This window comes from Falco naumanni, chromosome 8 (genome assembly GCF_017639655.2).
Source record: "Falco naumanni isolate bFalNau1 chromosome 8, bFalNau1.pat, whole genome shotgun sequence".
In the NCBI taxonomy this organism is placed as follows: Eukaryota; Metazoa; Chordata; class Aves; order Falconiformes; family Falconidae; genus Falco; species Falco naumanni.
In genome coordinates this window covers 30,279,550-30,296,370 of record NC_054061.1, presented here as the reverse complement: position 1 = coordinate 30,296,370, position 16,821 = coordinate 30,279,550, and the positions used below count along the sequence as shown (strand labels likewise).

At 38.7% G+C, this 16,821-nt stretch overlaps 1 protein-coding gene across 7 annotated transcripts in view; it reads right to left on the bottom strand.

The window, feature by feature from the left end:
- The window catches only part of NCKAP5 (NCK associated protein 5), a 245,226-nt gene that overhangs the window by 136,843 nt on the left and 91,562 nt on the right, over positions 1–16,821 (bottom strand). For all 7 annotated transcript variants that reach the window (XR_005829348.1, XR_005829347.1, XR_005829349.1 and 4 more), the window contains exon 4: positions 5,450–5,540. Coding sequence is in view for 4 of the 7 variants with exons in the window: in XM_040603862.1 (XP_040459796.1) it covers positions 5,450–5,540 (91 nt within the window). In the remaining 3 variants the exon portion in view is untranslated. The remainder of the gene's footprint in view (positions 1–5,449; positions 5,541–16,821) is intronic.

Here is a 16,821-nt window from a genome sequence, read left to right as displayed (position 1 = left end):
AATTGCTTAAACTGTCTGCTACCACTTGGATGTCCAGTGTAGTCACATGGGTGCCGAAATGAGCAGTGGAGTAAAAATGGAACAAGTCACACCTCACTTAAAAAAATGTAAGGATTCAAGCTGCTCTTCACCACTGCACCCAGGGCCAAAGAAACCTGCAAATACACCCTACTATTAAAGCTACCTGTAACCTCTGTTGAGTCTTTCAGCCAGACTTCTCTTGGAGTCAACTCAACAGCACTGAACTCAGTACAGGGATCATTCCCCTTGACAATCCCCTGACCTCATTATTCATGTTGTTCCCCTTCTGAATTTGTATAATCAATCTCTGAGGACCTGCACTGTCCAGCATGATGAAAATCCCTGCTGCTGAAAAGTAGTCTAGACCATGTCAGCTGGTGAACAAGCAGTTAGACACTCTGCACTCGCACAGAACCTGAGGGATGACTGGGCCAGTGACATAAGATGGGGTGGGATTCAGGCTGCCTACAACCCAGGATTTCAGTTCCTGCTGATGAGAAGAACCGAAAGAATTTGGAGTGCAAATCTCAAAGCAGCACAGTGTGGTTCTGAAGAGATTACAGCCCCTACAGTCATGAGTTTTTTCATATGAATTCATGTCTCAAAATCCCCAAAGTCCCAACAGCAAAAATTCATTTCCATACTTTTTAATACAAGACAGGACAGCCCTGCTTGAAGACCATCCAAGCTCCACTTCGAAACTGATTCTTTTTCTATTAGAAGTGTTCATATGTTAAACAAATTCCTTAGGAGAAATAAGCCTTTTTCCAAGTTTACCAGGAAATGTGAAACCCCCCCCTTTTTTTTTTTTAAAAAAAAATATTATCTGGCTCTGTACTTATAACACTTCCTGTTGCCACAGAAGCAGCAGTTTATATATATGATGATGTCTTAAATATACTTGAGACTAAATGATAAGTTGTTATCCTTTTTTTACAAACAAAGGTTAAAGATGGACAGATAAAGTGAATTTGTCCAAGGAAATGGAGAAATCTGTAGCAAATGAAACAATCAAAATGTAGTCTCGCAAACACAATACTGTAAACAGAACATCATCCTTCCACTCCAACGTGACTGCACCACGTCTGTCCTGAGCTTTAGTGCACATATTGACAATTGTAGAATTATAACAAATCGTGAACTTAGAACAAACTCTCTTCCTCATCCATTTCAATCACTGTACACTGACATGCAGTCAAAAGGATTTTAAAAAAACCTTGAAAGTCTTTGAGCTATCTGTAATCAGGTAAGACTCTACCTAGTTATCCAGTATTGTGATCAAACAAGAAAGAGACTCTGGGTTTTGATATCCAAATCACAAGGACAAACATTGGAAGGAAAGTCTGTGGGCTGCTTGTTTTAATGTCTTGGGTTCAAGTACTGCACACAGTTATTTCTGGGGATCACTCTCTCTCTTAGATAAAGTACTTGTGTCTTGAATGAGAATATTAGGGTGAGGTATTGCTTTGGCCTTTCATGGTCTTACTTTTACATGGGCAATGCCTCTTGGAAACATCATAAAGCTCTTACATACTAGAGCTTTTTAGTCAAGTAAACATTTAAGTAAGAAATATGATGGTTCACAGCAATTCAAATCACACATATTCTTGTCCACATTTACGTTAGCATTCATTATAAATCTTCCTTCAGTCATTATTATGTAAAATGATAACAGAGGAGAATTTTGTTTACAGTCCTGCTTCTAAATTCATTTACCCTAAAGAAATCACATCATCCATCTCTAAGTCCAGCAAATTAAGTTCCCATAGGGCAGCTAGCTCTATGGAAAGGGTTAGAATATTTTGCTTCAAGTAAGAATCTCAGCAAGATCTAACACAATATTGCAATAATACTGCACGCTCTGGGCTCCATCTTATTATTATTCTTCTAACATGATCACCATGCAACATCTAATGTTCACCAGCAAGAATATTTATTCTGGAGTCAGGCATATTGATATTATAATAAGAACTCAATTTCATACATCCCAGAACAATAATTAGATTTGTAAAAAACAAATACGTAGACAATGGTCAATAGATCAAAAGTGTTTATTGCACAAGAGGCATCTTTTATAAGTATTCAGATATTAATTTGAACAGGTTTCACACACTAAAACTAACTTACCATGGTGTCAGAAAATATGGGACATATGTGAGCAAGTCACCCTGGAGATCCCCTAGGTCATGTCCTCATTTGTTATGAAATACATGGTGTGAAACTGCAGTAAAATCTGATACTCTCTTGCAATGAGTACTGATCATATCATATCATAGTAATCACAGAGAACAGCTATGATTCAGAATATTTTCTGTAAGGTAACTGATTGTAGAGGATGGCTTTCAAAACAATGATAGTATTTATACATTCAGTAAGTTTTGTGTACGCATCACTTGAATTCAGACCATAAAAACCTTTTTTTTTTGTGTGTTAGCTCACATCTATACTTCATTTACAAATACAGGATATGGTTATCATGTTCACAAAAACCCAAATACATCAGTGTTTTTTCAGAAACATTACCTAGGTTGTACATTCAAGTTCTATTCCCATTTGTGAATTACCCTTATAAATATATGAAAAAAATGTCTGAATCCATTTGGAAAGGTACAAATGAAATGCTTGTATTGCAATATTGATGCCTCTTGCCAAACCTGGACGCAGTATTTGCAATAAAATTCATCCTGTATTTAGATTATATGTTTGTCCATGATTTCCACACAGTTGGTTTCAATAACAGATTAATGATTCATATAATGTTTTATTAATATGTTTTTCAATGTTAAAATATTTTGTGAACATTTCAGATCACACATTCTTTGCCAAGTATTTGTTTTGAAGCACCTTTCAGGTATTAGCTTTTATTATTACATGTGGCTGTTGCCTAAATCATACTGCATTGTTTTTACCGTGTGACTCATCAACACACATCAAGTGAACCCATTTCTGATCTACATAGCAGGTAGCCATATGAGGGCAGGAATGTACTGTTTTGCATGTGAATAGAACCATTCCTTGAAATTCCCAGAAAATAAACTATTTGTTCAGAAGTTTGTCATAAAAGTAAACAAAAGGTATGTGAGGATGAATGAGTCAAGAGACATTCAGAAAAAACACAACACTCATGGCAATGTTCCATATTTTTTACCTGTTTCACCATTCACAGACTGGTATAGGATGCACTAGCCTAGCTATTCTTTCAGGAAAGGAAAGACCACTGCTTCTGAGTCATGAATTATGAAAAGAAATTCATAACCAAATAAAATTACATATTGGCAATACAGAAGAAATGGAAATTCCAAAAAAACAAGCTGACTGATATCATGAGTGAGAACTTTTCCAAGAACAAGAAGGGAACAGGAAGAGAAGGAAGCTGTTATGCAATGTGGAGTACAAGATTTTAAAAAATCCTAGAGTAACAGGTATATGGGTGCTTCAAGGTCCTGGGGCAGAGATGCTTCATTCTGTAAGACAGCCAGGCTCAGGTTTGGGGAATCCACCTAGACTACCACCGAGCAGATTCAAACAAAGCCCCATGTCCAGAAAGAAGGGGAAAAAAAAGGGTTTAGACAGCATTTTATTAGGTAGAGCGGGCTGTTTGCTAGAGATGAAGAAAACCAAAGAACTGTTCTTGTTATCATTAACTGGAGAGAATTGCCTTGTTCTTTTGTTGGTCAGAACATAAAACCCAAGAGATTTTACACAAAACACACCATGATACCCATTTTCCTGGCTGGCACAAGGCAACAAATGCCTATGTCTGTATCGCCCCAAATGAGAAAAAACCAAGACTATTACCAAACTGCCTCTTTTTTTTCAAAAATTAAGAAATAAAAGATGGAGGAAAAATTACACAGAAATATACAAGCACCAAAATGACTAGTTTATGTCCCCTCTAGGAAAGCATCAAACAAAATTTCAAATTTCAAATGACCACATAGCTAATTTTTTTCCAGTTTAGTGCCTAAAAGAAAACTAAAGAACACACAAATCCCCAGTTTGATGGAAAGAAATGGAAGTACTGTTTTCCTTTTCTTGCTGAGACTGCAAAAACAAAACCCAAAGATGCTAAAACCTAATTGTCATACCACCTTACTGTGTTTTCCACAGTAAGACAGCATACAGAAAAGCAGGTAATAAAACCAGTTCAGCTGTCTGTTATAAACAGACAAGACAAGCAATCCACTCAAAGGACTCACACCAAGCCCACTTCAGAACCCCTCTGTATGGTGGCAACAGTGAACAGAAAGTATGGATTTAAATTCTGAACCAAGAGGAGGGAACTGAGTTTCATTTTTGCATTCTAAAAGGACAGTGAGTAAAATATAGATGCTTTTATTACCAGTTTCTAAAAGCACAGTGTTCTATTATAACTTCAACAAAAAGTTTAATTTGTCCTGAAATTAAATTTTATAGGCTATCATTTTAACAAGAAAAATTGATTTATTTTGGAAGGTTAATCTAAAAGATTCTTTTCCCTTCAATCCAAGCTTAAAATGAAAATTACAGTGATAAATACTCTTTAATATACATTTTTGTTTAGCTATATTGCTGTATTTTTGATCCATCAGTTGTAAGAATGGACTAATATAACTAGAATTTTTGAAGTGTTTTATCTGAAGGATCACTACGTAGTATAAATTTTAATATTTCAGCAATATATGTCTTTATACAAAATACTTAATCTGTTTAAAAAGATACAGGACAGGATTAGCTTCCTCAAGTGGTTTTTTTTTAAGAATTTATGTGCAGAATATCTGATGAACTGGCATCTATTTCATTCCTGTTTCCAGAGACACTTAAAAAGGCTTGCTATCTCCTCAGGTTCACTGCTTCCAGAATATGGCAGTACATTAGGAAAATGCAAAACTCTCCTTTCTTATAAAGAGTATAAACAGACCTGGTTCCCTTTGAAAAACCTCTTAAAATCTTTGCTCTCTGAAATGTTGTCATGAGATACTCTGTCTACCCCAAGTGAGACTGATAAAATGCACCTACCACAAACTGCAACAAGAAACTATGGAGCTTGATATAGAAGCCTCACACTCAGTAAGATTATGAGTGGATAAAATTATCCATCACAATCTGAAGGTCAAGCTGTCACAAGCATCTATGTTTTCTAAAGATGCTGGAATATATTACTTAAAATACTAAATGCTTTAATAAAGTCTTCCAAGCTAGCTTCTCTGTCCTGTTAATTGTGAGGAGCAGCAAATGCAGATAAGACAATGACAATAAAAATGAAAACCCTTAAACTCTGGTGAGAGAACACCCGGGAAAATATAGATGGTACTGACCACTATTTACAAGTATTCATAACTAATAAACACACAGAGGAAACAATGCCAGACACATTTATCTCAGTAGTGTGATCATTGTTTTAAAGAACTTTTCTATCACAAGAAAACAGGTAAAAAGTCACTAATACCTGATATACCTTCATGATATTGACAGTTCCTTCTCCATGCTGGCCTGGGGATCCTTGGCTCTCTAGCAGATTTCTCACTGTCTCCTCCATTCTAGAGAACAAAAATATTTATAAAAGTCAACTGTATGGAAAAAAAATTAAGAGTTGCATTCAGTGTTTTTCTTCTTTACAAAAGCCTAATGCATCCATGGCTACCATGAAATTAATATTTAAAGACAATCCTGGCCTTATAATGTTCTCATACTCCATGTTATGAATAACACATTAAGGGCACTCTTTTATCTTTTGAATATGCACAGTAATTAGTTGTATTGTTAAAATCCTACTGCAATTCAGTTACAAAAATTAAAAACAAATGCGTGCAAATATACACCTTATCAACAATGTAACCAAACACCATGATAAAATTACTGTCATTTTGGAACAAAATCAGTTAGATTAAAAAAACCAACAACCTGCTGTATTTCTAGCCAATTGTTAGGTTTGTGCAATTTAGACAGACTGTCAAACACATTACTAGTATTTACTCTCTATGTTATAGGTGCAGCAGTGTCTGCCAGTACATTTGTTTATATGAGTACAGCTGCTGAACACATTCACCCTTCTTTGCCCTTTCAAAAGGATGTAAAAAGCAAGTATAGTCTAAAATCTGGTACTACCATCTCATGAAAACGTAATCAACTTCAGTTCCACCAGCGAAAGAAGGAAGGTTTGCACTTCTATATTAGAAGGTGATAATAGGCATCACCAAAAATTGTCTTTCATCTATCTGCATTCATCAAGCTTGTTAAAACTGGTAATAACGCTAACTCTCCTGAATGGAGGATGAACTGGACAGAGTTCTGCTCCTTCACACAACAGGACCACTGGGAATAAGGGAAGCCATCTACAAAACACTGGTCCCATTCAAGGTCAATCAGAAATTAAATCCTATGGGCTTAGCAGATCTCACCAAGGCTTACCGCAAATAAAGGCCTGGGACTATAGTTGATTTCAGCTCTATGTGTATGGTTAAGAGGAGGACAGGGGTCAAAAACCAGAGAAGCAGTGATGGACAAAACCACAAAGACACCGGTTTTCACAACAAAAAATGGTGAGTGCCAATTCCAGGCAAAGGTCCTCAAGCTTCTCCCCACTCCTCATCTCCTCATCCAGACTCTCGCCCCTGTACAGCTGCTTCTTCAGCTGTGAAGATGCAACAGTTTTTCTCACTCTGCCTTTCATGTTTTCTATTATTTTCCTTTTAAGCTGGCCCAATCCCTTAATATAGTTGGAAACAGCCCAGCTGGAACGGGGGCTGGAGGAGGGAAAACTGCAGTGGCAGAGGTGTATGGGTGACACAAAGGCAGGGGAGAGAGAAAGGAATACCTTAAGCCATATTGCCAGATAGATAGGCTGTATATTAAAGCTGTGACCTTGAAAAAAGACCCTGTATTCCTCAGCATATCAGACCAGAAACTGCCTGCTGTTGTTTGTTTCTACTGTGTTTAGGGAAACATGACTTCCATGTACCATTCTTTGCAAATGCAATTGAACAGAAGAATTATTCACAGCATATCATGTTGTTTTTTTTTTTTTATTTCTAAGGTAACAATCCAGTGAGACAGCAAATATTAGCTAATGCTCTGGCCAAAGGCCAATAATATTATCTTTTATATAAGCCTCATAGTCTTTCTGTTCTTTCAGTGTTATCAGAATAAATGGTATTGGCTAATTTAGCAATAATAGGATGTTTTGCTAGTTTTCCTCCTTCCAAGTCAGCCAGCTACACTACTTTTTGAGAAGTCGACACTGGGTATTCATTTTACTCAGATGGACACTGACATTTTACTTATTCGTATGATGGGTTTTTGTCATTGATGTGCAGACTTCTGCATTGCCAGAATGCCCACAGAATAGTTGGACCATCTGTTGACCAAATGTGCATGAAAACAAGCCAGCTCTAATCTCTAGTGCAGACAGTGGTGCAGTTTTTCAGTTGCAGATTGCAACCATTTCTGTTCAGAGGCTGACCTTAATCAAGATGCCTTTTACACAACAGAACAAATCATTTTGGTTTGTAACGTAAATTCCTGTGCAGTCCTCACTGCAAGATTTAATTTCTCAACATGCTCATCACTTCATTTTTAAGTTAATGATGTAATAGGATTCTTAATTATTGTGTTTATATATGCATACACAGTTTCAAATCTAGTCCTCCATGAAGTTCTTACAAATTAATAAACAAGCAAAAAGGGGAGAAAGAATAGATTTCTATGCAACAGAATAATCTTTGCAACATGATGAAGAGCTCAGTTAAACACAGTTGAGACTTCTGTTGTTTTGCTGTTTGCAGCTATTATAAAAGTTTGCAAGAGTTGACAGCCGTAAAGCTGAATCACAAGCGTAACAGAGACACTGTCTGTGTGGTCATGTCACTATAAAACCAGCACTGAGAGGATCTTACAAATTCTAGGTGCCCATGGAATATCTGAAAATAGAAAGAGAAAAACAGTTTCTGTCAAACAAGGAGGTGAAATATGCTTACAGTCAAATTTACTGCAAGACTCCGATGGCCAGTGCTCTTGTGGTTTTTAAGCTGCTGCTTTTTCACTAGCACCCCAGTTGTCCATTTTTAGGAAGGACTGCTTAACCAAACATGGCACAGGATAACAATCAAGATTTGTTCCTTATAAATTAGAATCTTTGAAGCATGAATTAATGGCACCTTAATTGAAAAGTGATTGTTGTTATGATCTATGAAACTCTCCACAGGGACATGTACATGCCAGGACTTAGTATAAGTTCTTTTAAATAATGCAAGAATAGTGGAGCCTCTATAAAATTAACTTGAAATTCCCTGTTTTGCTCCCTGAACAAGATTTCCAAAGGACATAAAATTTGGAAGTGAAACAGAAAAATTAGGAGTTTTATGAAAGGCTATTTCTACATATCAACCTATATTTCCCCCCCCTTCTGGTAACCACAAAAGGTTATCTTCTTTTCATCATGATTCTTACATCCTAGATGCACCCACTCCAACGTCAAGTACTTGCAGATTACATCTAGAATAGCTATCCCCCACGCATGTATTCTGCCTGCTTGCTGGACTATGCTAAAACTGCTTTGCCAAGGATTCCACGTATCTTATGTAACTATCAAGCTGTTACAATCTGCAAAAACAGCCTCTAAAGCTCACCATTCCGGAGTCTACATTCTTCAGTCACTATTTAAGATCATTTACTTCCCCCTTTCTTTAGTGTTCTATTTACTGTCTATTCATCTGAAGCATCTCGCTTAGTACCATTAATTTTTTCTTACATCTATTATTTGAATAGAAAATGGAAGCTTTCCTCAAACTGAAGAGTTCCTTTCAATTTTTCTTTTTTTTTTTTTTTAAAAGCTATTTCTTTAGGAGAAAAATAAATGAAACCCATGTTTGATAGAAGCTTAAGTTTATTGACAAAATGTCGGTTTAGAGCAGGGAAACAGTCTTCCACTAGTCCCAACCTATGGATAGATATCTCAAAGCACAAAACGTAAGAAGAAATGAGGCCCTTGGAAACCAGAATCTGTTCATGGAATGCAAGAGTTTAAGGAACATAAAATATTAGCTACTGTGGAAACCACTGTCAAGATTTCATCTGGAATATTATCTGTAATTATGATCATCAGTGTTCAGCAGTGGCTCATTCAGAGAAGATTCAGTGAAGAGACAGCTCTGAGGTTGTTTAGAGGCATTGAGAGTGTGTCACGAGAAGAGACTAAACAACTTGTCTTGCTAGACTTGAGACCAAGAGCTTTATGTTTTCCACAGAAGAATCATTGAGAAAAAGTGAAATGGGAAAGAAAACTACACCAACCCAAGGCAAATCGTCGAAAAAACAAGATGGGAATATAGTGTTTGTAAATATATTTAGGCTGGAATTAGGATGTTTTTAATCACTGAAAAACTGAGACCCTGAACCAGCCTACAAGGCAGAGTAACAGGATGAGAAACCTAAACAGTTTTAAGCCAGAGTTGAGCAGTTTATGAAATTAATTACATAGACATGTCAAGAGCTAAGGACCTGAATTTATGATCCACAGGTACTTGCTGCTATTACTCCTGAAACAACATCAGTCATTCCTACATTTAAAAAAAATGTAATTTGTTCTGTGCTGTTGAGAGAGTACCAGGAAATCAAACCAACTGCAATGTACAGTTATTTATTTTGACTGTTTCTGTGTGTGTTTCTGGGCAAGGGGGCCAGAGGAATCTCTGGGAAGAAGGAAACACCATTCCCTGCCCAGGAAGCAGCACACAGGGCACAGATGCTCAGGTCTCCAAGATGGCAGAAGGAAGCTTCCTCTGTATTTTTGCTGCAACTCAAATCTTGCCTGGAAGCTAGGACCTGCCTGCAAGGACCCAATGAGCTGTAGGAGGCTTGCTTTTAAAGCATTTTCATGTTACATTTCTGACAGCTCTATTGCCTCCATCTCCTGCCTGGCCCTGCTGCCACAACTTGTGGCATGAGCCAGAGCAGTTTCAAACAGACCAGGCAAGACAAACCCTGCTGGGGCTGATGCATCACTACTACACAGTTAAACTCCTGACTTTCCTCTTAATTTTCTCAGCACCATCACCTTCATAAACAGGCATGTCCTTTGTGCCATTCCCCAGCAATGCTGGGACGTGGTCACAAAACCTGTCCACTTTGTGCCTCTCCCACTTCCGTCATTTCAAGTGGACCAAAGCCAGACACTATTTTGTTGGGGTCCTCCCCAAGAACAGATTTTCATACCATACAGGAATTATCTTCCCTCAGCTACACTAATTTAAGGAGGCAGAAGAGTTCTCTCAGCCCCCTAACTCTGCAGAACCTTCCCTGTAAATTTCCCACTTCCCAGAAAGGTCTTTCAGACCCCTTTCAGCTAGGTTTATTGATTCCCTTCCTTGGGAGAGATGTCTCTCATGGTTTGCCACAGTAATTTCACACGTGAAGATGATTTTCTCTGAACAAGCTCTCCACTGTGTAGGATATGCCTTTATGTCTCACTGCAGAGGTAACCCATTCCCTTCTCCACTTTTTGTAGCATATCCTTCAGAGGGATCTCCACAGACCTAAAATCTTTCCTTGACAGAGCAAGTTTTCCTTGAAAAAAAATGTCCTTCCCAGTATCTCTAGCACAGAGAATAAATAGTCTCCACAGCCCATGCTCTATTCAGCCATTTCCCACATAGCCCTTTTTACGATCCTCCCTCCAAGGGACAGGTAGCATGTAGTTGTTCCAGCTCTAGAAGGTGCATGACAGCTTCAACCCCTTTCTTCCTTGACTTACTTCCTTCAAAATTTCCACAGGCTCGCAGCTACCTTTTGCTAGGTGTTATCACCTTCCCTTTTCATCACCCTCAAGCTGAGGTGACAGTACTCGGTAGTTATTTCAAGTGCATGTCACAAGAATTCCTTCAACACGAGACCAACTCAGTCTTCCAGAGATGTGTCCGGAGGTTCCTATAGAACCTTACTGCAGCAGTTGAGGTTTGTATTTCAGCTTTTTCCTTCTCATGGTGTGCAGCAGGTGCAGGACTCTTTTTAAAATCTCAGAGAAAAATATCAATAACAGATCTTTCTCCATCTTTAGCTTAACTTCTGTGTAATCAAAATTCTCAGGTGGATATTTTCTTCCAGCTCCTGTCTTGTAAGGCAGTGAAGCTTCCTGCCTCTCTCCTGGGCAGTTTCCGGCTTAAGTCTCTTGACTTTTTATTTATAGCCTCCCTGGAGATGTGGCCTGGGTTTCAGCTCCTTGAGCTGTCTGACCCCCCCCTATTGCCTGATAACAGATGAAGGAACCGGTTTCCAAGTGGTTTCTCAGTTCTTTCAGCTCTTGGTTCATCTGTGAACCAGTCAGTATTTTCGCCAGCCGGACTTTGGTTTTCTCTTTGGAGACAGCAATCTGTCTGGCTTTGGTGGCAGACTTCTGTGTCTCTGTCCAAGCCTTCCATCTCTCTCCAAACCTACAATCCAACCAAACAAAAAGCTTCTCTCTGATTCAGCTCCCAGAGAAATTAGTTTGCATGCTCATTTGTAGTTTTGAACTTCAGGTTTGGGGTTACTTGCATATCGCTTCCCTCACCGCTCCATGCAAAGCAACGGATAAGGTTAGACTTTCTCCTTACAGTGAGTTCCTCAAAATACCAAAAGGCTTCAAAGTAAACAAACACTCACAACTCTCCCTCCTGAAAAAATAGAAAAAATCCGGATTTTAGATTAAGCACTGGATTTTTTTTAAACAGGAAAAACATGGAATTGGCTTTACAAGACATCAGAATCAAAAAAAGCTCATCAAACAGCAGTTCCTGTTCACTGCATCCTTGCAGGAGTGTCTCTCCTTCCACCTGGTTTCAATTAAATCAGTGGCGCTCTGCACTGCAGACTTTGCTTACTCCCTTCTGGCTCCAAGGATTTTCATTAGCTTTAGACATGGCTGCCTGCTCTCCTCAGCTCTTCCCCTGATCTGCAGACTCATCTCCAGATTGTGCAGTGACCTGTCAGCCACAACGACAGCCTCTAGACCCTCTGGCTCTCCTCTGCAAGCCATGGTGATCCCCAGAATGAAGTGGCCCCTCCTTCCTGGGGCTGTGTCCCAAGCCTGCTGCTCCCAGTGCACCTACCGTGGAGACCCTGCAGCGCAGCACGCTGTTAGGCCACTGCTTCAAGTGGGTAGGTAGCCAGGAAAAAGACACAACCTTCTCCAGAGAATGTAGATGTTGAAAATGGATTTTAAAAAGAGCACAGAGAGAAGTGAAAACAGATATGTCATAAACTTAAGAGATCTGACACATGAGAAATGATGGGGCTTCAAACCCCAAGGGGTTTTCTCCACATTTTCAGTTCTGCTTAGGATATGACATTGCTACATGTTTTATAGGAGTGTGCTGGGCAAAGCCTACAGAACACACAATATCCATCCTTAATATTTCAGTTGGAAAATGAAGTAATAATATCCTTTATAGTATCAACAGAAAGACACACATACAATGTATCATTTATGTTTATTCTTTCTCTTCATGAGCACAGGTGCTTATCAATCCAGAAATTCCAGGGCAAATTCTCCTCCTGCTGCACCATCAGGGCCCCTTCCCCACCACAGGCTCTGAGCAGCCTGTGTCATTCGCCAGTGGCAAATCCAAACTGCACAAGCCATGCTCTTTCCACATACTTACGTTAAGCCCTTCTTCGAACAATATACTCAAAGCATACTGAAACTGCTGCCTGAAGGGCAAGCCATCTAAAAAAGAGCAGCACATAAAGTATCTTGTACACGATGAAGGCAACTATCACAAGGCCATGCTGGAATGAAACATGTCTCAAGCTTTATTTACACAAGTGGAGAAGAATCCTTCTTTTGAGTGGATGACCTAATCAGGTGCTCTATCTGCTAGACCATACCACCACCTGAAAATTCCACAGAATTGAAAGACTGAGCACAATATTTACTTAGTTGAACCACTGACCGTTGAACCCACTGGCAATTTTCAAGGTATCCTTAAAATATGTATGTGCCTGGAGCCTCAGATAAGTAGGGAAGGATTTTGAAAGACCACAGCATTGGTATATCACTGCTCCCACACAAGTCTGAATTCTGTTATCACGCAATGGCAGACCTGACATTTCTCTGAGACTGCTCTAAACACCATCTGAGCCAGGAAATGTTGGAAATGTTTCCATTGTCTCTTTCAGCCATACAGATTTCACTCATCAAACTTATACCTACAGCAAAAAGTTTCTGAACTGCAAGAGAAACCAGTGGTAATGTTTATTTCTGTATTGACAGATAGACAAATGCCATATGGACTGTATGGGTGTCTTCCATCACCACCCCTGTCTACAATTTTGTAAGTTACAGGCATGGCGAATTAAACAAAAAACAAACCAAGACTAAGCCTCACAGAAAAGCTTCTCATAGGCAACTGAAAGTGTTTTTCCAATGGAAGGACTGTCCCTCCTGCAATTCCTCAGTAACATATTTGGGACCTTAGGACAGGAGATATTTTAATGAACTGTAAGTGGATAGAACCAGACATGTACAGAAAACTAATTCTCATGTCAGCTTAAACATATGCTCGTAAGTTCGAACTCTATTCATGCTGGAGGCACCAGAAATAGTCACAGTGTTTCAGCATAACTAAAAGCATCAGAAGAATTATAGTTATACAGTCAGACTGCACATATTTCCTATTTCAAATAAAGTGGTTTTTTTTAAATTTTTCCTTGTTTTCTACATTTTCAACAAATATCTGGGTTTTTCCATCTTTGCAAATATATAGATGGATGGAGAGAGAGAGAGATATACCAGCTCCTCCAAAGATGCATATTTAATTTTGCATATAAGCACCCTGATACAGACAAACCACTATTGCTTTAAGTTACTTACAGGAATATAAAGTCACTCAAAACTAAACATCTCTTATTCAATTCTGAGTCACAGCTTCAAGGTAGTACCAGGACCACCTTGACATAGCTACATATATTTCTATGTGTTTCTAAGAATAACAAAGATGCTACATGAAGGGAGGCAGCTTTTGTGGGGTTGAAATAGGCACAAGAGAAATGCAAGATTAAAATGAGGTCTGTCATCAACAAGCATTTGCAGAACACTCCACAATGCAAACAAGCTCTTCTGATGCACTTTCATGCAACTCAGCCCATCATGACGCTTTCAGGCTCAGATGTGAAGAGCTGTAGTAGACACCTACCTGTGCTGTCCAGAGTACAGACAGCAGCTGGAAGAAAGCTAAATAGAGGAGGGACTTCCTTTTGCAGAAACAATCATGATTTGATTTCAGCCTCTCTGACTCCCCAGTAAAACACTTATATGCAAAACACTTAAAATACATAATTCTTCTGATTAAGTGGCTAGTAAGCATGCATATCATTGCTGCACAGAAAGATACAGAATTCTTTTAAATGACTACTAAGTACGCCTACCATTGAAGTTGTTTAGAAAGTTGCATTACATTGAACACCACAAAATATGCCCTGATGCCTTCAGAGGCAAAGACTGTAAAGTTTATTAAATTCTTGCATTCTTTGGCCCTTAAAATGTGACTTTAATGCCTTTAAAAAACTAACTACTAATGAAGTAAATGGGACCCTAAATAAACATTCAACACACCACTCCTGATTTGGTTCAATAACCTAAATCTTACATCAAAAATTAAATTCACAAGACAGCATCAGCCCCTTCCTGATGCTGAACAGCCAACTACAAAGGCCCAAAGGCTGGACTCCTGAAAATGTTACTACACAGGACTCAAGTATGACAGCAAAGCTTCCCACTTTAAGCTTAGATCCCTTCAAAATGGGTCATGTCAGATGTTCACAAATAAGAAGAACAGCAAGAATCAACAGAACTGCAAGAAACAATGACTGTGGTTCCCAACCATGAGATTCACTTCAAAGTACTTTTAAAGACAACACAGAGTCTTAATAAATATAATTCCTTTTGACTTTCTGGACTTCTGCATTTCCAAATTTCACCTCACAAAGACCACAATAAGAAAAGAAAAAAAAATAAGATTTTCAAATCAGTTATGACTTCCTGAAAGCCTCTACATACAAGATCAGCAAAGATAGATGAAATGTGTAGTAATATTCCAAGTGATGCCTGTACTATAAAAAAAAGTATGATAATATTCTAATTCCTATGGGGGATAATGTGCTGCTGTACGTATATATAGAATTTGTCTTTCCTTTTTTCTTCTCAGCAGAGAGCTTGCTTTGGACGTTCAAACAGACACTGACAAACAGAGGATATGAGACCTTGGCTGATCAGCTATGATCAAGTGTTTTCTCTGTACCCTTCCTGAACAAATGATGCCGCAATGTCCTCTCTGTATGACTAGAACCTCTTCACATGACAAACCGTCCCCCTTACCCTCCCAATTATCAACTTATGGAATGAAAAATATATAAATAAAATGCCTTCATGTGTTCTTCCCCAAAGCAGGTTGGGAATGACTGCCAGGCTAGTGAATGCCAAGTATTTTTTCCTGAGCCTGAAAAATGCCTCCTTCCTTGTGGGTTTCCTGCAGCACTGCCCTGGAACAACATAGTTTCTTATTCTAAGGGTGCCCAGCTCAAAAGGAGTTTGCCCTTCTGTGGACAGATTCAGTTAACAGCAATACATATGTACTACCAAAGAAACCTAAGATGTAGGAGTAATTACTCTTCCAGTCTTAAATTTCAGCTGGTTGGAAAATAGCCACAAAAACAAGTCGTGTCAGAGACGTAAGAACGAAAGCTTACTGGTTGTAGAATTCCAAACCCTAGCAGCATAGCAAAATGGCCTAATCAAGTAATATATGGTTAGAATAATGGTCTCCAAGGGCTTAATTACCTGTATCATTAGGTAGTGGTAGCCTCTGTAAAATTATATTGACAGCTCTTCTACAACCAAGCAGTTGATAATGAGGCAATAAAAATACATGACAATGCACACAGAAGAGTGCTGGAACAGTGTCATATACAGCATCATCAGCTTTGATGCCAACAAACAAGAAAAGCTAAATTAAACCACTTGTGAACTGGTCACAAAAAACCAAGAAGGATTTGTCATTAATAACTTCTAACGTTATCCTTTTCTGTATGTGTGCAAGCCCATCAAAAGAAAAAGAAGATAAGAAAAAGGAGGGAAGAAGAGTAATATCAAAGTGCAAATGGGATGCAAGAAGAAGAAATTACAGCTGTATTAAAAAAACAAAACCAGAACAAAACAAACAAACAAAAAAGAAATGAAAAAGGCAGGGACATTTTTATGCCTCTCTGTCAAGCACCATAAAGCATTCCCCATACCTTTTCAAACACATTACTCTGGTACAGCCATTATCCATTGTATGAAGTAACAACAGGAAAAAAACACACCAGACTAAACACGCTCAAAATGCCAAATTCATCACTATTGAAGCCCATCTCCTTAAATTGCATTATCCTGGAGACAAACTGATTAAAAGTAGGGCAGCATGTCTGCATGTAAGATTTGCACTGAATTATATAGAAAGAGCACTGGCTCTTTGCTGCATCTATGTGGTTCCACTAGTGCCTGCCTGCTCCCATTTTCCCTGTGCTGAAGTCATGGAGAACGTTGCACCTGTATCAGACACAGTGTCTCAAATGTTTCTCAGCTTGTAGGTTCAGGAGGCAAGTTGTATGATGTCAGAAATCTGGTGAGAAGAAGAAAGGACACTTTGGAGGGATAGCCAGCTATCAACATGGAAAACCAAAGGAAAAGAGGGGAGAGTAAAGGGGCCTGGAAAGGCATATCCCATTACTTAGGCCCACAAAGTAGAGCAACTGGACAAAGAAGAGTTGGATTAGAAGAGAGAAGGAAATACTTATAAGCAGAGAAGG